This window comes from Microcaecilia unicolor, chromosome 3, assembly GCF_901765095.1.
Source record: "Microcaecilia unicolor chromosome 3, aMicUni1.1, whole genome shotgun sequence".
NCBI classification, from domain to species: domain Eukaryota; kingdom Metazoa; phylum Chordata; class Amphibia; order Gymnophiona; family Siphonopidae; genus Microcaecilia; species Microcaecilia unicolor.
The window spans coordinates 375,432,785-375,454,613 of record NC_044033.1 but is presented as its reverse complement, the minus strand read 5'-3'; the positions used below and the strand labels follow the sequence as shown (position 1 = coordinate 375,454,613).

General features: G+C 45.7%; 1 protein-coding gene across 1 annotated transcript in view; it reads left to right on the top strand.

The window, feature by feature from the left end:
* Positions 1 to 1,149: 1,149 nt before the first annotated feature.
* LOC115464768 (exostosin-1-like) overlaps positions 1,150 to 21,829 on the top strand; it is a 620,469-nt gene continuing 599,789 nt past the window's right edge. Inside the window, exon 1 of the mRNA XM_030195122.1 lies at positions 1,150 to 2,147. Coding sequence (XP_030050982.1) covers positions 1,150 to 2,147 — 998 coding nt within the window. The remainder of the gene's footprint in view (positions 2,148 to 21,829) is intronic.

Below are 21,829 nucleotides of genomic sequence, written 5' to 3'. Positions count from 1 at the left end.
AAAACTTAATGCAGAGCTTTCGGGTGACATCAGCACGAGCTCAGCTGCTGCACGAAAACGGCGGGAGAAGTGGAGGTCTCGACATCAGGAGGAGAGGAACGGCCGGCAGACGGCGCAACGGCTGACAGAATTATCCCAGCGCTACTCCTGGGCCCGGGATGACAGCCAAAACTGGAAAGTGAGGCGGTTTATGACAGAATGTGCGTTCCTGCCTAAGGGGAGGGGGTGGTAGGGGTCAAAGAGCGACGAGAGGAAAACCCCCAGTCGGATAAAGTGCGCCTTCTTCATACCCAGATAACAGGAAGATGAGCCCGGGATGCAGAGCCGCGAGCGGTTAGAGGAGAGTAACAGAATTGAAGAGAAATAAACGGGGGCGAATGGATGCAAGCGGGAGATGCTTGAAGATGAAAAGGGAGGAGGGGGGTGCTGGGGAGGCGCCGGCGGCAATGATCGAGCTAAGGACTGAGGCGATGAGAAGAGTTTAATGGGCGGAGTGGGGTGCTGTATGTTAAGAGTGCATCAAACCACAGCCGTGAATAAGGAAGGAGGAAGAGGCAGCAGCACCACCACCAGCAGCCTCTGGATCCCGAGGCACAGAGGGAGCCGGTACAGGCTCATGCCTCCTTCACCAAAACTGAAAACACAATTTGAGGAAAAGAAGTAGTACACGGTTCACCAGAAGAACGAGCGCACAGGGCGAGCGGTCCTGAAGTGTGGACTGCCTGTGCCTGGACATCTTGCCGCCGTCTAATTCGGATGTCGTGACTCGTGTGTGGTAAGGGTTCTCGGGGGAGGAGGGAAGTGTGCGCTTGACTGACCCTCCCCGGTGACACGCGGACTCTCTTTACTACTGTTTACTGCAGCTGTTGTCACTTCGGAGCAGTATAGGACTGCTGCTGCTCCGGGGTCAGCGGCCGAGCTCGTTCCCTTTCAGGGTAAGAAGGCAGTCCCGGGACAGCGAGCAGAGAAGGACGGGGGGGTTAACCCCCACCTCAGTGGCCGAGCAAACTTAAAATAGCTTCTCCGGGAACAGAGCAATATTGTGACAGTGATCTGGACTCTTCCGTCCCCCCACCCCAACTTTTTTTCCCATGCTCTGCGCCCCGCGGCTCCCATCTACCGGTCTCCGTTAAGCCCGCCGCAGCCCACATGCAGGCCAACAAAAGGTACCTGCTGCTGTCACTAGGAGCCTGCTGCCTGCTGCTGGGTATCTATTTCGGGGGGCCGCGCCTCGGACTCCCATCTCCCACCCCCTTTGCTCCCTGGGCTTCCGCCCTGTCCCCGGACAGCAGCCGGAGCCTCCCGCTCCCTGGACACCGAGCGCAGCCTGCCAGGCGCCGCTGGCCCCGCTGGAGCAGCCCGCTCGGCGGCTACCTGAAGCCCGAGGAAGACGAGGAGGCAGAGGGTGCCGAGCCCTGGCAGCGGGAGGAGAAGAGCCGAGCCGGCGCCTACAGGGGCAGCAGGGGGTGCCGCATGGAGACCTGCTTCGACTTTAGCCCGTGCCAGAGGCACGGTTTCAGGGTGTACGTGTATCCGCGGCAGAAGGGCGACCAGGTGTCGGACACCTACCGCAAGGTGCTGGGCGCGCTGGAGAACTCCCGCTTCTACACGGCGGACCCGGACCGGGCGTGCCTGTTCGTGCCGGCCGTCGACACCCTGGACCGGGACCAGCTGTCGCCGGAGTACGTGGCCAACGTCCGGGCTCGCCTGCAGAGCCTGCCGCTGTGGCGGGACGGCCGGAACCACCTGCTCTTCAACCTGTACTCGGGCACCTGGCCGGACTACACCGACCACGAGCTGGGCTTCGATCCGGCCCTGGCGCTGTTGGCCAAGGCCAGCTCGGCCGCGGACACCTTCCGGCCGCGCTTCGACGTCTCGCTGCCCCTCTTCTCCAAAGACCACCCGCAGAAGGGCGGCCGGAGGGGGGCGCTGGCCGCCGACCACCGCCTCCTGCCCCCGGCCCGCAGGCACCTGCTGGTGTTCAAGGGGAAGCGCTACCTGACCGGCATCGGCTCGGAGACCCGCAACGCGCTCTACCACATCCACAACGGCGACGACCTGCTGCTGCTCACCACCTGCAAGCACGGCAAGGACTGGGAGAGGCACCGGGACGGCCGCTGCGAGCGGGACAACGCCGCCTATGCCAGGTAAGAGCCCCCGGTTTCTTCTCGTTAAGGCTGCAGGACCGATGCTGAATGTTATTTTCCCGCTTGGTTTTGGATGATGTTGCCGTTAAATAGTGACGTCAGGGAAATTAGTTGGTTTCTTTTTTATTTTATTTTCTTTTTCCTGTCGGTCCGTCAGAGAGCTGTCCTTGGTGCTTACATGTCGTGTGTGTCAAAGAGAGCTGTGTCTGTTTCGGTTTTAAGACTTTGAAGAGGCGGCGGAGTGTTGGAAATAGTTTATTTTGGTCTCGGGGAGTTGGTTCCCTCCTGACTTGAGTGGCTTGTGGCTTCCTGATGCATAACGTCGGGGCCCGGGTGAAATGAAAACCTTTGATTTCTAGTGTTGTGAGAAATAACCTTTTAGTTCCCTTTTAAAAAAAAAAAAAAAATGAATATTATTTGTCGGCTAGTTATCTGGAGAACACGGGTAGCAAGCTTTGAGTGTCTTTTGCTATCCTTGTGGTATCCAGCTATTCATGGAGAAAGGATTCTTCTTACGTTGTCATTAACAGTAAGGGGTCGATTCTGGTGAAGGTGATAATTCTCCTGTGTGTGTGTGCAAAAGTGAGTTTAGAAGCCATTGTTCTGTTGGCTATTTGGTATTGTAGCTTTGGCTTAAAAAAAAGCAAATTGCAGTGGATAATTGGATTTTACTGAGCATCTGTTGTTGTAAAATGGAATGTTAAACTACTGTTCAATGTGTTTTCAAACTAAATAAGTTTTTTATGATCAAATTTTCTCAATACTCTTTAAGAGCATACTTGAATACAAAGTGCCAGAAGATTGGTATGAGGAAAGATGAAGGAAAGAAAGTATTTATTAGGGCTGAAATATCAATTTTTGGAGCTAGATCCTGCCTGCACTCTCCATCTTCAGGCTTCTGCCTGCTTCCCATTCTGTCCTCAGATTCCCTAACTAGATACGTGGCTTGAATTTTCCACCCCTTCCCCCATACCTGTTCCCTAAATATATTTATATCAGCTATCATCCAGTTTTACCTATGTATTTTATTATTTCACATGGAAGGAAATGTATGTTTTTCAGATCATGGGAGCTGACCCATGCCACACTTTGTTAGTGTTTTCTTCTGCCATTTCATTGTAACTGTATTGGAAAAAGTCTAAGGGAAAAGTTGAAAACTGGCCAACCCTGTACTATTTCTATTCTTTTGTGTAAGTAAGTCCTCATCTGTTGAATACTGGAGTTGATAGTCTACTTATTGCACAAAAATTTCAACAGATTATGCATACATATCCCCATATACCTCTTTCTCTGACTTTTGTATACATGCACTCCTCATCCATGTGCATGCATACATGAACATATCACAAATCTAAGAAAAGCATAAAGAATGCTTACAGATATTAATGGTTGATGATAATAAGATGCAAATGAAGCACATGTTGCTGCCTATTGTACAGTATTCACATATGTACTGTATTATGATATCACAAATACTGAACCACACTTTCTGAGATGTAGTGAATTAGTATTAATACATTTGAAATAATGTGTGCCTACTTTTTCACTGTGGTAATAGATAATGAGATGCAAAACAGCTCATTACCCTTATTAGCATATTTTTGTGTTAAAACTTTCAAACTGGTTTATGCATGTTAAAAAGCACTATTAACACATGCAAACTAGCTTATTGTGCTAAGTGTTTTTCACACATGTTAAAACTTGTGAAAACAGCACACTTTAGTACATTGGCTCTTGCATAAAACTTTAAGGGACTCTTTTACTGAAGTGCATTCTGGCAGATACTCAGATCGACTTAAGTGGGCGGGAAAGACTCCTGCCCACTTAAATCACTTACCACCACTTATACTCCTGATATTCAGTTGCACTGAAGCGGGCAGTGCCACTGAATATCCCCTCCCCACCATCCCCAGAAAAAGTGGGCAGGTCAAGGGTGGTACAGAGAGTGGCTTAGCTATGTGGGGCCGGCACTGAATATTGGCCAGCACCTGCATAACTTTTATATTTTTATTTCATTGCTGTCATCCCCCTCATGGCCCCTCCTTCTATCTCCCCTCCCCTAGTCTGGAACATTTTCTCCCACCCCAGCAGTCTAGGTAGGTCCCCTGAGCCTACCCCTGTTCTTTGGTGGTCCAGTGGGGTGTTGAGGACAGAAGCGAAGACTCCTTACTCCTGCCTCTTGTGGCAGGCTGGAGAAAATGGCTGCCACAACCTCTCATGGCAGCGATACCGTACTACTCAAGTATTGCAAGCTGCCGTGAGAGGTCACAGCAGCCATTTTCTCCAGCCTGCCACAAGGGGCAGGAGCGAGGGAGCTTCACTCCTGCCCTCAATGCCCCACTGGACCACCAAGGAACAGAGGTAAGCCTGGGGTGGTGGGGCTATGTAGACTGCCAGGGTGGTAGTGGGGGACGACATTCTGGGGGGTGGGGGTGTGACTTGGTCTTTTACATGACACAGGCTGGAGGAGGGTGCGAGAGAAGGAGGGAGGCTGGGAGCTGTATCATGGTGCTGAAATAAAAAAAAAAACGTTATGTGGGCCCAATAAATATCAGCTGTACTCACAGCATTATGCAGTCCACACCCGTTCTAATCTGATCTAATAGGAATGTAAACATCTAAGATCCTGTCTGTGACTTGCTTAGTTCCTGCCCTCTAACACAATATGCAGTTAGCACTTGAATTAGTGCATACAAACCATCATGCTTCTGGGGTAACTGTTATTGTGCTTCTGTAGTAGTGGTTAATGCACTGTAATTTGCATGTTTATTTATTTATTTATTGTGAACATTTATATCCCACATAATCCCACCATGGCAGGCTCTATGTGGCTTACAATGTTTAGGAAAAGTACAATATAATAATTATGGTGCAAACAGAGTAGAGAGAAGAGGAGGGGAGGAGAGGGGGTCAACAGGGGAGAGGAATGGGGGAATGCAGAAGATCAGGCAGGAGCAGAGTAAGATCGACCACACAGGTAGGTCTTTAGAGATTTCTTGATCAGACTGTGATTGGCTGTCTCTTTTAACATTGATGGTAGAGCGTTCCAGAAACGGGGGCATGTGAAGCTGAACAAAGAGGCAAAGAACAGCTTATATCTTTTACTCCATTACAGCACCATTACATTATTATTTTACTCCATTACAGCACAGTGATGTTCTTGAAAACAGAACGGAAGCCAAAGAAAAAATAATAAAAGTGGAACAAAAAGATATGAAGGTACCCAAAGAGAAAATAAACCCCCAAATCACTATTGTTGAAACGCATACCAGGAAATGTAGATGGAAAGCGATGACCACAAATGCTCGCAGTCTAAGCAATAAAGTTCATGACCTTCAGGCCCTGATGTTGGAGGCAGACTTGGATGTTGTTGCAATCACAGAGACATGGCTAAATGGTTCCCATGAATGGGATGCAAACATACCAGGCTATAATCTATTTAGGAAGGATATAGAGGGTCGTAAAGGTGGCGGAGTAGCTCTGTATGTGAGGAATGATATCACTGCGACCGAAATGACAGGGACCTGGGGAAAGGAAGAAGCGATATGGATCACCTTAAAAAGAGATGATAGAACCTCTGTCCACGTGGGTGTTGTTTACAGACCTCCGACACAATTGGAGGAATTAGATAAAGACCTGATCGCAGATATTCAAAAGTTGGGAAGCAAGAGAGAGGTGCTGTTGCTGGGAGATTTCAATCTGCCGGATGTAGATTGGAAGGTCCCATCTGCGGAATCGGAAAGAAGTAGAGTCGTGGATGCTTTCCAAAGTGTTTTGCTCAGACAAATGGTGACGGAACCCACGAGGGAGGGAGCGACACTGGATCCGGTGCTCACAAATGGGGATAGCGTGTCAAATATCCGAGTGGGTGCCCACCTGTGCAGCAGTGACCATCAAACGGTTTGGTTTGATATAACAGCTAAAGTGGAGAGCGGCCACTCAAAACTCAAAGTCCTGGATTTCAAGCGGGCTGACTTTAGTAAAATGGGGGAATACTTGAGGAAGGAGATGATGGGCTGGGAGGAAATGCGAGAAGTGGAAGGACAGTGGTCCAGGCTGAAAGAAGCTATAAATAGGGCCACGAACCTTTATGTAAGGAAAGTAAATAAAAGCAAGAGAAAAAGGAAACCGATATGGTTCTCCAAGCAAATGGTTGAGAAAATAAAGGCTAAAGAGTTGGCGTTCCAGAAATACAGAAAAACTCAAGAAAAGGAACACATGGAGGATTACCGGATGAAAATGAAAGAAGCCAAGAGAGAGATATGACTGGCAAAAGTGCAAGCAGAAGAACAAATGGCTAGAAATGTAAGGAGGGGTGACAAAAATTTCTTCAGGTATATTAGTGAAAGGAGAATGACTAAAAAGGGAATTGTGAAACTAAAAGATACTGCGAACCGCTATGTGGAAAATGATGAAGAAAAAGCAAATTTGCTAAATAGATACTTTTGTTCTGTTTTCACAGAGGAAAATCCTGGAGAAGGACCGCGATGGACTGGAAATAATACAATTGAGAATGAAGTGGATAGAGCACCGTTCACGGAAGAAAGTGTGTATCAACAACTTGAAAAGCTAAAGGTGGACAAAGCCATGGGACCGGACAGGATCCACCCCAGGATATTGAGGGAGCTCAGAGAGGTTTTGGCGGATCCTCTTAAAGATTTGTTTAATATATCATTGCAGACGGGAAAGGTTCCGAGGGATTGGAGAACGGCAGAGGTGGTCCCTCTTCACAAAAGTAGTGATAGGGAAGAAGCTGGAAACTACAGGCCGGTAAGCCTCACTTCGGTTATTGGAAAAGTAATGGAAGCGATGCTGAAGGAAAGGATAGTGAATTTTCTAGAAGCCAATAAGTTGCAAGATCCGAGACAACATGGTTTTACCAAAGGGTAATCATGCCAAACAAATCTCATTGAGTTCTTTGATTGGGTGACAGGAGAATTGAATCAGGGACGAGCTATGGACGTAATCTACTTAGATTTCAGCAAAGCTTTTGACACGGTTCCCCACAGGAGGCTCTTAAATAAACTGGAGAGGCTGAAGATAGGACCTGAAGTGGTGAACTGGATTAGGAACTGGTTGACGGACAGATGCCAGAGGGTGGTGGTGAATGGAATTCGCTCGGAGGAAGGAAAGGTGAGTAGTGGAGTGCCTCAGGGATCGGTGCTGGGGCCGATTCTGTTCAATATATTTGTGAGTGACATTGCCGAAGGGTTAGAAGGTAAAGTTGCCTATTTGCGGATGATACTAAGATCTGTAACAGAGTGGACACCCGGGAGGGAGTGGAAAACATGAAAAAGGATCTGAGGAAGCTAGAAGAATGGTCTAAGGTTTGGCAATTAAAATTCAATGCGAAGAAATGCAAAGTGATGCACTTAGGGAATAAAAATCCACGAGAGACGTATGTGTTAGGCGGGGAGAGTCTGATAGGTACGGACGGGGAGAGGGATCTTGGGGTGATAGTATCTGAGGATTTGAAGGCGACGAAACAGTGTGACAAGGCGGTGGCCGTATATAGAAGGTTGTTAGGCTGTATAGAGAGAGGTGTGACCAGCAGAAGAAAGGGGGTGTTGATGCCCCTGTATAAGTCGTTGGTGAGGCCCCACCTGGAGTATTGTGTTCAGTTTTGGAGGCCGTATCTTGTTAAGGATGTAAAAAGAATTGAAGCGGTGCAAAGAAAAGCTACGAGAATGGTATGGGATTTGCGTTACAAGATGTATGAGGAGAGGCTTGCTGAACTAAACATGTATACTCTGGAGGAAAGAAGAAACAGGGGTGATATGATACAGATGTTCAAATATTTGAAAGGTATTAATCCGCAAACAAACCTTTTCCGGAGATGGGAAGGTGGTAGAATGAGAGGACATGAAATGAGATTGAAGGGGGGCAGACTCAAGAAAAATGTCAGGAAGTATTTTTTCACAGAGAGAGTAGTGGATGCTTGGAATGCCCTCCCGCAGGAGGTGGTGGAAATTAAAACGGTAATGGAATTCAAACATGCGTGGGATAAGCATAAAGGAATCCTGTGCCGAAGGAATGGATCCTCAGGAGCTTAGTCAAGATCGGGAGGCGGGCTGATGGTTGGGAGGCAGGGATAGTGCTGGGCAGACTTATACGGTCTGTGTCAGAGCCGGTGGTGGGCAGCGGGACTGGTGGTTGGGAGGCGGGGATAGTGCTGGACAGACTTGTACGGTCTGTGCCAGAGCCGGTGGTTGGGAGGCAGGGCTGGTGGTTGGGAGGTGAGGATAGTGCTGGGCAGACTTATACGGTCTGTGCCCTGAAGAGCACAGGTACAAATCAAAGTAGGGTATACACAAAAAGCAGCAAATATGAGTTATCTTGTTGGGCAGACTGGATGGACTGTGCAGGTCTTTTTCTGCCGTCATTTACTATGTTACTATGTTACTATCTTAAGTTCCTGCAGTTAGGAAAGTGGAGATTGAGATAGGTGCGGGACGACTTCTCGGAATTCCTGGATGGGAGGTCGATTAGACTAACCATATAGGCTGGAGTGTCCCCATAGACAATCTTGTGAGCGAGAGCACAGACTTTGAATTCAATAAGCTCTTTGATCAGGAGCCAGTGGAGCTTCTCACAAAGAGGTCTTGCTGCCTCAAACTGCGATTTGCCAAATAGCAATCGCGCCGCCGTGTTCTGCGCAGTCTGAAGTTTCTTAAGGGCGTGTTCTTTGCAACCAGTATAAATTCCATTGCAGTAGTCGAAGTGGCTCAAGACGAGGGAATGGATTAGTGTCCTGAACAGGCCAAATGGTAGGAACTGCTTGATTCGCTTGAGGGATCGCATGGAAAGGAACATACGCTTCGTTACAGACAAAATTTGGAGCTCAAGAGTCAAATGGGGGTCCAGAATGACCCCAAGGAGTCTCAAGCTGGCAGCAACAGGAATGGTGATGTTCTGCGCAGTAACCGTGCCCGGTATAGACTTTTTAAACTGGGAAGAGAGGATGAGGCACTGCGTTTTTTCCTGATTGAGTTTAAACTTAAATGTGTTAACCCAATTGGTCATGATGGCGAGGCTGTTTTGAATTTCAGCTGAGATTTCGGCTAAGGATGAGTGAAAGGGGATGTAGATGGTCACATCGTCAGCATAGATGTATGGATTCAGGCTGTTGTTGTGAAGGGCTGCGGCGAGAGGAGACATCATGATGTTGAACAAGGTAGGTGAAAGGGGAGAGCCTTGAGGAACCCCACAGCGAGACTTCCAAGATGGCGAGATAGAGGACTGGACTTTGACCCAATAGGATCGGCATGACAGAAATTCCCTAAACCAATCCAAGACAGGACCTCCAACACCATTTTCAGCTAGTAACATAAGGAGGAGACTCTGGTCAACCATGTCGAACGCGCTTGACATGTCAAATTGAAGACGTAAGATGTTCTTTCCGAAAGACAGTTCTGTTCTAAAGTTGGACAGGAGAGTAACCAGTACTGTCTCGGTGCTATGGTGGGGCTGGAATCCAGATTGGGAGGCATGAAGAATCGAGAATTTGTCCAAATGCTCAGATAGCTGCAAATTCACCAAGCTTTCCATAGCCTTAACAAGCAATGGGATTGTAGCAACAGGGCAATAGTTGCTAATAATACTAGGTCCACATTTCGGGTCCTTTGGGATTGGTGTCAGGAGTATATGGCCCTGTTCAAAGGGGAAGCGACCGTGCTGGAGCATGAAGTTAAGATAAGTTGAAAAGTCAGCAACACTTAACACACGTTAGTAAAAAGCCCCCTAATTTATATAAAAAATAGATGACCCAATATTCAGCTGTGGTGGTCAGCATGTGTTTTAAATGCTGGTCACAATGATTAAAAGATATATCTGTATATTCAGCACTGATATCCAGCTATTGCAGTGCTGAATATCTGGATATAATGGGCAGAGTCATGAGAATCTGAGTAATGGCAACAATATACAGCACTGTTATTGGATAGCTACCTGGATAGTTATCCAGAGAATGGTGCTGAATATCACTGGACTTCAGGTTACCCCTGGCTCCTCCTAGGCTGTATTCCAGTGCTATCTGGGTAGCACCAGGACACACTATAGAGCTTTTTCAGCAGCATTATCTGGATAATGCTGCTGAAAATCTGGATATGGCTCCAGTCAGTGCTCCTCATCTGTATTGCAGCACCTGCTACCTGGATAAGTAGCTTAGAGTATTGGGCTGATCATTTCTTTCCCCTTTCCCAAGGGCAGGTAAGAATGAGCATGTTTGGATTCTGAAGTCTTTGGGTAGGAGTGGCCTTCTACTATTGCTTCTGAAAACAGTCATTAGTTGGCTTCCAGATATATTAATTTTGTGTGTATATGGCAAGGCTATTTGCATGAGTATTGGCATGCATTCCTGTTCAGCGCCCCCAGGCAGAGAAGCTAGGACCTTGGACGATGTATCAGGCTGCTATGCTCACTGCCCGTATCCAGCCTTACCAGCTGTTCACGAGCGTTCACTTGCAGAACTTGGTGAGGCAGCTGTCTGCCTTGGTCGATGCCCTCCCTCCAGAGCAAGCCGAGCCTTTTCGCCAGGTGGTCAGGCAGCAGAGGGTTTGTTGTAAATTCCTCGCCAGGGTCGCTTACGATTCTTTTGATGTGGCTTCCAGAATCACTGCTCAGGGAATAGTGATGCACAGACTCTCATGGCTGCATGTCTCTGACCTGGATCATTCAGTCCAGCAGCAGATGGTGGATGTACCTTGTTGGGGGGATAGACTTTTTGGAGAGAAGATAGAAGATCTTGTTGACCAGATCAAGAAGCACAATGATGCTATGGCTTCTCTCTCCCACCAGGCGCCTTCTGCTACAGCCTCCTCAACTAGGAGGTTTTTTTTTTTGGGGGGGGGGGGGGTGCGGAGTGCTCCCTATTCCTATGCTAGACATAGGTACATTCTGGTGTCACGACAGCCTAGTCAGGCTCAGCCCCAGAACGCTCATTCTCGTCAACACTGTGCGCCTAAGGCCCCTGCTGCTCCCCAGCAAAAGCAAGGGATGGGCTTTTGACTGGCTCCAGTTAAGCATAGCCTCAGTAAAACTCGCCGTACCGGATGACTTGCCAGTTGGAGGGAGATTGATGTTTTTTCACCAAAGGTGGCTTCTCGTAACCTCCGATTGGTGGGTTCTTCAAATAGTCCGGTTAGGATACACCCTCAATCTGGAATCCAAACCTCCAAATTGCCCACTGGGAGCTTATTCTTACAGCTCCCAGCACAAGCAGGTACTTGCAGAGGAACTGTCCACCCATCTAAAGGCCCATGCGGTCGAACCTGTTCCAGCAGGGGAAGAAGGGCTGGGATTCTATTCCAGGTACTTCCCTGTGCAAAAGAATACATGGGGATGCATCCTATCATAGACGTAAGGGCCCCGAACAAATTCCTAGTCCTAGAAAAGTTCAGGATGGTTTCCCTGGGCACCCTTCTTCCCATGATTCAGGAAAATGATTGGCTATACTCTCTGGACTTAAAGGATGCTTACACACACACATCTCGATACTTCTAGCTCACAGGAAGTACCTTCGATTTTGGCTGGGAACACAGCACTTTCAGTACCGTGTACTGCCCTTTGACCTGGCGTCTGTGCCCAGAGTTTTTACAAAGTGTCTAGCAGTAGTTGCAGCGTCGCTACGCAGACTGGGAGTGCATGTGTTTCCTTACCTCGACGATTGGCTGGTAAAGAGCACCTCAGAGGACAGTGCTTGGGAGTCCATGCGGGTGACTATTCAAGTTCTAGAGCTACTGGGGTTCATAATAAATTACTCCATCTCACTCCTGTTCAGAAATTGGAGTTCATTGGGGCACTACTTGACATGAAGGCAGCTCGAGCTTATCTTCCTGAGACACTGGCAGACAACCTATTGTCCTTGGTGTCCGCAGTTCGAGCAGCTCAGCAGATCATAGCTCGGCAGATGTTGAGACTTTTGGGGCACATGGCCTCCATAGTTCATGTAACACGTCTACATATGAGATCTGCTCAATGGACCCTAGCTTACCAGTGGTATCAAGATGTGATCCAACTGTCCACCGACTTTCGGAATTCTCTTCAGTGGTGAACAATCCGATCCAATTTGACCATGGGACGATCATTCCAAATTCCTCAGCCACAAAAAGTGCTGACGATGGATGCATTCCTCCTGGGGTGGGGAGCTCATGTAGATGGGCTTCACACTCAGGGAGCCTGGTCCTTCTAGAAAACAGGTCTTCAGATCAACCTCCAGACTCGGCAGCCTGGCTTCAGGGGGCATTGATCGCCTCCCACCCGGATGTGGTTCGTTTTTTGAGGAGCATAAATCGGTTGCGTCCTCCGCACGTGCCAGTTCTGCCATCCTGGAACCTGAATCTAGTTCTCAAAGTGCTTCAGCGTCCTCCTTTCAAACCCTTATTGGGGATTATGGTTAAGGATCTTACCTTGAAGGTGATTTTCCTAGTAGCCATTACTTCGGCTTGGAGAATTTCAGAGTTGCAGGCTCTTTTTTGCAGAGACCCCCTTCCTGCATTTTACGGAATCGGGGGTATCGATTAGGACAGTTCCTTCATTTTGGCCAAGGTGGTTTCTCATTTCCATTCGGGGCAGTCTTTGCATTTGCCGACTTTTCGCCGGGAAGATTACCCCGAGCAATTCCGGGCTCTTCGCTGCCTCGACGTGAGACGGGCTTTTCTCAGGTATTTGGAGGTGACAAATGAATTTCGTCTTTTTGACCATCTCTTCGTCCTTTTTGGAGGCAGTAAGAAGGGTCATATGGCTTCCAAGGCCACCATAGCCCATTTGGTGCGGGAGGCCATCACTTCGGCCTACGTGGCATTGGGCAAGCAAGCCCCTACGCAAATCCGTGCTCATTCTATGTGAGCTCAGGCTTCCTCCTATGCAGAGTCCTGTGGTTTCTCTGAAAGATATCTGCAGAGCCGCTACATGGGCTTCAGTCCATACATTCACTCGTCATTATCGAGTGGATGTGGCAGCTTGGCAGGATGCGGTGTTTGGCTTGTCGGTGATTTTTGCCGGGTTGGGGGTGTCCCGCCCTACTTGAGGACTGCTTGGGTGCGTCCCACAAGTCTCTGGATTGATCTGTGGGACGCTACGGAAAGAAAAATTAATTCTTACCTGATAATTTTCTTTCCATTAGTCCCAACAGATCAATCCAGAGCCCCCCCTGGATTTACTGTCTGCGGTTTCGTTTCGGTTGGTTAGTTTTTTCGGGTTTCGTTGTTCTGAATGTTTCTTCATTTGATTAAATAATAAAAACAAATAAATTTGGACGTGGTGGAAGTATGTTGGGCATTTGGTCTGACAATGTAAGGAGAGTTTTCTATTGTTTCCATTCCACTGCTTTGGTATTGTTCATACTGAGGTTTACTTGGCTGCACAGGTCCACATATAGCAAACCTCGGATGTTCTCTCAATCTCCACCTGCTGGTAGAGGGACACAACCCACAAGTCTCTGCATTGATCTGTTGGGACTAATGGAAAGAAAATTATCAGGTAAGAATTAATTTTTCCTTTGCTTAAGCTTTAGAATTAACTGAGGTATGCGCTCATGCGGCAGGTGGGAAGTCAGTCTGCGCATGCGCGCTGCAAGCACACCAGAAGACTGTAGCCGTTTCCTGTGCTGATGTGGATGTCGACCCACTTGTGAGAATATTCAGTCTGCTGTCCTCGGAGAATACCTGCTACAGGTAAGTATCTTTGCTTTAGAATGGAACAGAGAAATTGAATAATTATACAACTAGGGTTTTAAATTAATTATGAACATCCAAGTGAAATTGCTTAAACACAGAGGCTTTAAGGTATTTTTGGAATATTGTATAATTAGGTGCTCATGTGATGAATTTTGGGAGTGAATTCCACCATTTGGTACAGAGGTAGGAGAATCCTGACATGTAGATTGACTTGTAGATCACATTTTTGCAACTGAGATAGTAGAGGGTTAGATAATCTCTTGATCCAGGGAGAGAGTTGCGAAGGGGTGGATCAATTAAAGGTTGCATATTATCAAGGGTTAAGCCATATAGAGTTTTGAAAACAAATGTACACATTATCAATTGTGAAGTTGTGACAGTTTATGACATGGTGAGGGTTAGATAATAACAAAAGTTTTGTTTTCTCTCTATTCAGTTGTAGTATAAAGGTGGAGGCCCAATTCTCCATCAGGTCTAGACCACATATGATGATAGATAACACTTCTTTAATAGAATCTTTGAAAGGGATGTAGATAGTTACGTCATCTGCAAAAATAAAATTATTATAACTATAGGCATCGAGCACCTTTCCTCAGGGGGGACATCATAATCTTATATAATAATTCTCACCTCCAACGTTCTAATCTTGCTGCCTGTGTCCGTGGCTCCTTCGGAGTTGCTGAGCTAGGCTCCGTAGTCAGGCTGACATCACCATTGCAGTTATGCTGTGAACTTCAGAACCCGCGTAAAAAGGAAAAAAAAACATTCCATGCCTCACAGCTGATCCATGTCCAGCGATCCTCCTCTCTCCCCTGCCCCCCTGCAGCCACCCATGTCCAGCGACCCTCCTCTCCCCTGCCCCCCTGCAGCCACCCATGTCCAGTGACCCTCCTCTCCCCCTGCCCCCCCTGCAGCCACCCAAGGGCGGCCTCCAAGACTACAGCTGAAGTCTCGCAAGTCCGCCATTGGAAGTCTCGGCGGCCATTTTGAACAGCGATCCGGCAGTGGGGGAGGGTCAGCGCCAGTGCCAGCAGCGGGCAGGCAGGACCGGGGATCTTTCCTGCCTGCCCCAAAGAATTCGCTACACAACCTGGGTGGCTGGAGGGGAGGCAGGTGAGAGAGCAGGGTCATTGGACATGGGTGGCTGCAGGGGGATAGGGGGAGAGGAGGGTCGCTGGACATGGGTGTCTGGAGGGGGGGCAGGGGGTCGCTGGGCATGGGTGGCTGCAGGGGGGTGCAGGGGGAGAGGAGGGTCGCTGTACATGGGTGGCTGGAGGGGGGGCAGGAGAGAGAGGGGGTGAGGGGGTCCTGAGACCAGAGAGGTGGGGGCGGAAGGGGTCCTCAGACCATAAAGGGGGGAGGGGGGTCCTGAGAGAGGGGGGTGGGGGGCACACACTCACTCACTCTCTGTCTCTCACAGACACACTCTCTGTCTATCACACTCTTATCTCTCTGTCTCTCACACACTCTCTCTCTCACACAAACACACACACACTCTGTCTCTCTCATTCTCTCTCTGACACACACACTCCATCTCTAACACACACTCTCTCTCAAACATACACTCCGAGGAAAACCTTGCTAGCGCCCGTTTCATTTCTGACAGAAACAGGCCGGATTGTGTGTGGTAAGAAGGGAAAAGGAGGACAAACAATCTATAAATTAGAGAGCGACTATGCCCTCAATCACCTTTACTAGTAAAAGGATAGAGGCCACTGGCCTATAATTTGTTACAGCGTTTATTTTTGTCAGGGGATTTTTAGGGATAGGGGTTAACATTATGGACCCCCTTTTCTGCAGGGAAATGACCAAAGGATAGCAAAAGAGAGATACTGTATGTGATCTTAGGGATTCTATAAAAGGTCAGGTACAGCTTTTAATAGAAAACTAAGGCAGGAATCCAGTACACAGTTAGAAGATGAATGTTTTAATAGAAAGGATTTCACCATGGAGAATGAAGGGGGAGAGAATGATGACCAATATCCATCAGTTTTGATACCAGTGAGGTGTGTCAGTTCAGCCATGAATATCATAGGGTCTCTGTTAAACATTATAATATTATCTCAAATTTTTATGATTTTCTGCTCAAAATATATAGCTAATTGGGTAGCAGATAGAGCAGATTTGTTGGAGATAGTAATAGCCTGGGTATCTAAGCGGGTGTTGATTATATTAAAAATATGTTTGGCATCGAAAGGATCAGTTGATATTAGATTTCAATAGTAGTTTATTTTAGTCTTTTTTATTGCATATTTATAGAGTCTTAGAGCTGATTTCCAATGTAATCTATTTTCTTCAGTTTTTGATTTTTGCCATTTTCTTTCAAGCTGCCTATATTTTCATTTGATATATAGGATGTCTTTACTGAAATAAGATGGATTGGCTCTTTTTTGGTTTAGATTTCATTTTTACTGGTACCACAGTGTCTAGTGTTGATTTACTTAATACATCCCAATCTTTTACTATGTCAATGAATTAGACATGGACATGAGTTCAGTATCTTGTATGTTCAACCAGAAGTTATCAATTTCAATTCTTCCTCTAGACTGAAAAGAGGAAGGGTGGACTTGGGGGTGAGTGTCTTTCAATGATTCTAGCCATTTTAAGGTGAATACTAATTTGTAATGATCTGACCATAGGATTGGTTCCCATGAAGTATCAGATATGGATAAGGCTAATGAGTTGGTAAATCTATAAGCAAAAAAGATCAAGAAGGTGACCTTTCAAATGGGAGACAGGGGTGTGTGGGTGTAAGAAATTCCATGGAGGATAAGAAATTCAAAAATACCTTTGTGTTGGGGTTTCCTAGGTTATCTAAGTGCAGGTTAAAATCTCCTAATAAATGGATTTTAGGATGGTTGACACAAATATTTGAAATAAAATCAAAGAGGTCATAATCTGCCAGATGCCAATTTCCAGGTGGACGATAAAATAGGCAAATACGAAGTTGTTCTGATAATTTAGTGACAGTAACATTGAAAGCAAGTATTTCAAGGTTTGAGGAGGTGTTACTAGAGAGTAACTCTATGTTGAAGAAGGATTTGTGTATTATTGATAAGCCACCACCTCTTTTATTGGGTCTACAGAGATTGAGGATCTTATAACCTGGTGGACTTATGTCTTTAATGATAGGATCATTATCTGAACATATCCAAGTTTCGGTAATCATGACTGGACCAAATTGTTTATCCTCAATCCATCCCCTTATGAGCTCAGATTTGTTCACAATGGATCTAGAATGTGCATAACCTATAGGTATTGGAATGAATGAGTGGACTTGTTGCAGACTGCGACATTGTATTTTAATTAGATGACATTTAGGATGTGGATCTTTAAGTCTGTTTGAGAGGATTGGTATGCATGAGTGAGATAAGTAAAGTGTGTATAAAGGTAGTCATTGCTATTAGATTGATGGCTTACATTTCTTGTCTTTAAAGCATTAGGTTTTAACGATTGCTTATAAGGTACGATTAATGGTATGTGATAATTATCTTCTGTCAGGTACTTGTGGCCTGAATTGGTCACTGTTGGAAGCAGGATACTGGGCTAGATGGTCTGACCAGTATGTCTATTCTTATGAGAAAAAAAAATACAGGATAGTAGGCTGGATTGCTGTGCCAATAAGCAGCACTATAGAGGTCCACATCAAATCATTAGAAGTGGGAAAAACTTGTGAAATAGTGATTTTAAGAATGGCCTTAAACTTTTCAGAAGAAAGTTCTGAACAGAGTTCAAGAGGTGCCAGCTTATAGAATTGCATTTTATACAAATATATAGGGAGCCAATGTTCACCTACAAGCAGTGGGGTGACCCTGTTGTACTTCTTAGCACCATAAATTAACTTCACTGCTGCATTGTCTATAATCTGTAATCTCCTAATCTGGTATTGGGAGACCTTAAAGAAGGGAATTACAGAAATCCAGATGGGATATTATCAAGGAGTGAATTAATAAATGAAGGGAAAATTGGTATGCTGCTTGAATTTGCTTTAAGATAAAGAGCGACTTTCTCTCTAAAATTGAAATATGGGTAGTAAAAATGAGATAATTATCTAATGTTATGCCAAGGATTTTTACTAAAGTCTTTCAGGGGAATCTGAGCCTTGTGAATATTAGGTAAGCATGGTAATAGTAAGCATGGTAATGTGGGTACACCACAGTAGGGAAAGAGAAGAGCAACTGTTTTAGAAGTATTTAATTTAAAATCTTTGGTAGTAAGCCAATCAGCAATTGTATTCATTTTGGCAGAGATTTCAGGGATGGCATGTACAGACGATGGGGCCCCTTCACTAAGCTGCACGAAAAAGTGGCCTGCAGTATCAGTACTGCAGGGCTTTTCCACATGCTGATGCCACTTTTAGTGTAGTTGTAAAATGGCCACATTTCCTATGTCCCCCACGTGCTATTTTCCCAATTAGCGTGTGGCCATTAGCACGGGAGCCCTTACTGACACCTGTTTACTAGGGACACCTATTTACTAGGCAGTAAGGGCTCCCATGCTAACCATGCACTAATCAATTAGTGCACAGCGATGTAGCTGTGCTGACTGATTAACACTGGGGACACCTACTCTCCACTCCCAAAAATGCCCCCAGCGCTAAAAAAATATTTCTATTTTTTAGTGCTTGGGTAACACATGCCAAACACAGAGCTTCCATGGGTGAGTGCATCCCATGGTAGTGGATTTTAACCCGTGGTAAGCACATGTTAGTGCTTACTACAGCTTAGTAAAAGGGCCACTATGATTGTAAAGTGAGCAGGAATTGAATGTCATCAGTACAGATGTAAAACGTGATTCCAAGTGACTGTATTAAGAGGGAGTTGCCAGAAAAATGATAGAAAGAGTAAGACTGAGAACTGATCCCTGAGGCACTTCACAAGAAAAGAATATAATTGCATATTATCATTTAGCGAATGCTAATCATTAGCACACGCTAAATCCATTAGCACACCTTTGTAAAATGACCCCTAAATTACCTCACTAGATATTGCCATCTCTAGATCATTTATAAATATGTTAAAATGCAGCGGTCCCAGCACAGACCCCTGGGGAACCCTACTATAGCTATCTTTCTCCACTGAGGTTTAGGTGGGTTTTGTACCTGGGTCCTGTTATGTGAAATCCTCTGCACTGACAACTAGGCTACCCCTCTGCATTGCTGGGATCTCTGTGTGGCCAGTTTATTAGGAAAGCTGCTAGACAAATGTCCCTATGGCTTGTTTTTCTCTATTTTTCCCTGGGATGTTTTCAGATGGATGTGTTAAACATGAAAATGACTAGCTCAAAGCCATAATCAAACCAGAAATTTAGATGTTTTTCTGGTTTGATTATGGCTCTGAGCGAGCCTTTTTTTTTTTTTAGACATTTTCAGCAAAATGTCTCAATTCGGATTTAGACGTCATATCAAAAATGCCCCTCCATGGCACATATGCTAGAACCAGTCCCAATCTTTCTCTGACATTTCCATATCCTAGTTATGATCCCATATTGTTTCTGTCTCTTTGTTTTTAGTTTTGTGTTCTGCTTGCAATATCCAATATAAATAAATCACTACTTTTGGACCCCACATAGCTTTTTGCATGCAGTTATATACAGGTTCAACTACTAGCTTCACAAACTGTATCTTAGTAGCAAGGATGCAATATTTTAGTTGCATCTCTCAAAAATATTAGTAGTTTTGTAAATCAAATGTGGTTTGGAATTCCAAAAAGGATTTGGGCTTTCAGTTTAATAAAACCTGCCCAAGGGATCAGATGTTTTTCTCCTGCCATGATTTACAATTAACCAAGTGTTCTGAATTTAAAGTTTGGTTATTTCAAAGTCAAAAACTCTCTGATTGAGTCCATGAATCGCCAAACAAGTTTTCTAAGGTTTTGGCTGTGATCACTGAAGATTGTAAACTCGGCTGTGATCAAGAGCCATTTAGGGAAGAGAAAATACATGGTACAAAATGTAATGGAAAGGAATCACATTGCATTCTCTCTAATTACAGTCAACTTTGGAGTTTTTCAAAATTTATCTTGCATAAGCTAGTATATTCACTTTCTACCTGGTACTTGCTCTCCAAACTACTATTATATCCACACCTTGCAAGTTCTCTATGTTTTCTTCCAACTATGAGGGAAAGACTTCAGATACTCGGTACACACCGATGTATCTTATACAGTGGACCGCTTTGCTCGGCTGCTTACTTTAGAGATTTGGCTTTTCCTCTTATAGAATAGCCGGCGAGCATCCTCATGAGTCAAAACCATGTTACTTATTTTTCTAATTATTTTCTACTTTTTATTTAACATGTTTCATTTTATATAATGAAAACAGAATTACTGGTGTAATTGTCTATTGCTTATGTTTGATTTATTCTTACTGTACACCACCTTGAGTGAATTCTTTCAAAAAGGTGGTAAATAAATCCTAATAAATAAATAAATAATAAACTAAACTAGCACTTAGCTGCTTGCTGTTGCTCTGGAATTAATGGGTACACCCGACAGCGAGCTCCTGTTTCGCTGGTGCTTCCTAAGGAGCTGCACCCTTAGTTTTCTACAATGCCCTGCAAACAAATTAACAGTTTTAGTGTGAAAACGTTTCTTGAGATATTAGAGAGTTAGTGGAAAAGTACAAAAAACCTTTCCATTCTACTCTGTGATTTAAACTTCTGGAGTTAATGATCCCAATCTATAGATCCACCGTTGCTCCCTCTGAATTAAAAGACGATCTCTATCTCCCCCTCTCAAAGATTCGCAATGTGGTCTATCACTATACATTTAAAGTCTTCAAATTTATGTGCTTTCTCTATACTGTGTTCGACTAGCTGGGCTTCTAACCGTAAGTGTTTTAAGTTATGCTTGTGATCGCTAAGTCTGTTTCAGAGGCCGTGTCGTTTTTCCTACATACAGTGGTGGAAATAAGTATTTGATCCCTTGCTGATTTTGTAAGTTTGCCCACTGACAAAGACATGAGCAGCCCATAATTGAAGGGTAGGTTATTGGTAACAGTGAGAGATAGCACATCACAAATTAAATCCGGAAAATCACATTGTGGAAAGTATATGAATTTATTTGCATTCTGCAGAGGGAAATAAGTATTTGATCCCCCACCAACCAGTAAGAGATCTGGCCCCTACAGACCAGGTAGATGCTCCAAATCAACTCGTTACCTGCATGACAGACAGCTGTCGGCAATGGTCACCTGTATGAAAGACACCTGTCCACAGACTCAGTGAATCAGTCAGACTCTAACCTCTACAAAATGGCCAAGAGCAAGGAGCTGTCTAAGGATGTCAGGGACAAGATCATACACCTGCACAAGGCTGGAATGGGCTACAAAACCATCAGTAAGACGCTGGGCGAGAAGGAGACAACTGTTGGTGCCATAGTAAGAAAATGGAAGAAGTACAAAATGACTGTCAATCGACAAAGATCTGGGGCTCCACGCAAAATCTCACCTCGTGGGGTATCCTTGATCATGAGGAAGGTTAGAAATCAGCCTACAACTACAAGGGGGGAACTTGTCAATGATCTCAAGGCAGCTGGGACCACTGTCACCACGAAAACCATTGGTAACACATTACGACATAACGGATTGCAATCCTGCAGTGCCCGCAAGGTCCCCCTGCTCCGGAAGGCACATGTGACGGCCCGTCTGAAGTTTGCCAGTGAACACCTGGATGATGCCGAGAGTGATTGGGAGAAGGTGCTGTGGTCAGATGAGACAAAAATTGAGCTCTTTGGCATGAACTCAACTCGCCGTGTTTGGAGGAAGAGAAATGCTGCCTATGACCCAAAGAACACCGTCCCCACTGTCAAGCATGGAGGTGGAAATGTTATGTTTTGGGGGTGTTTCTCTGCTAAGGGCACAGGACTACTTCACCGCATCAATGGGAGAATGGATGGGGCCATGTACCGTACAATTCTGAGTGACAACCTCCTTCCCTCCGCCAGGGCCTTAAAAATGGGTCGTGGCTGGGTCTTCCAGCACGACAATGACCCAAAACATACAGCCAAG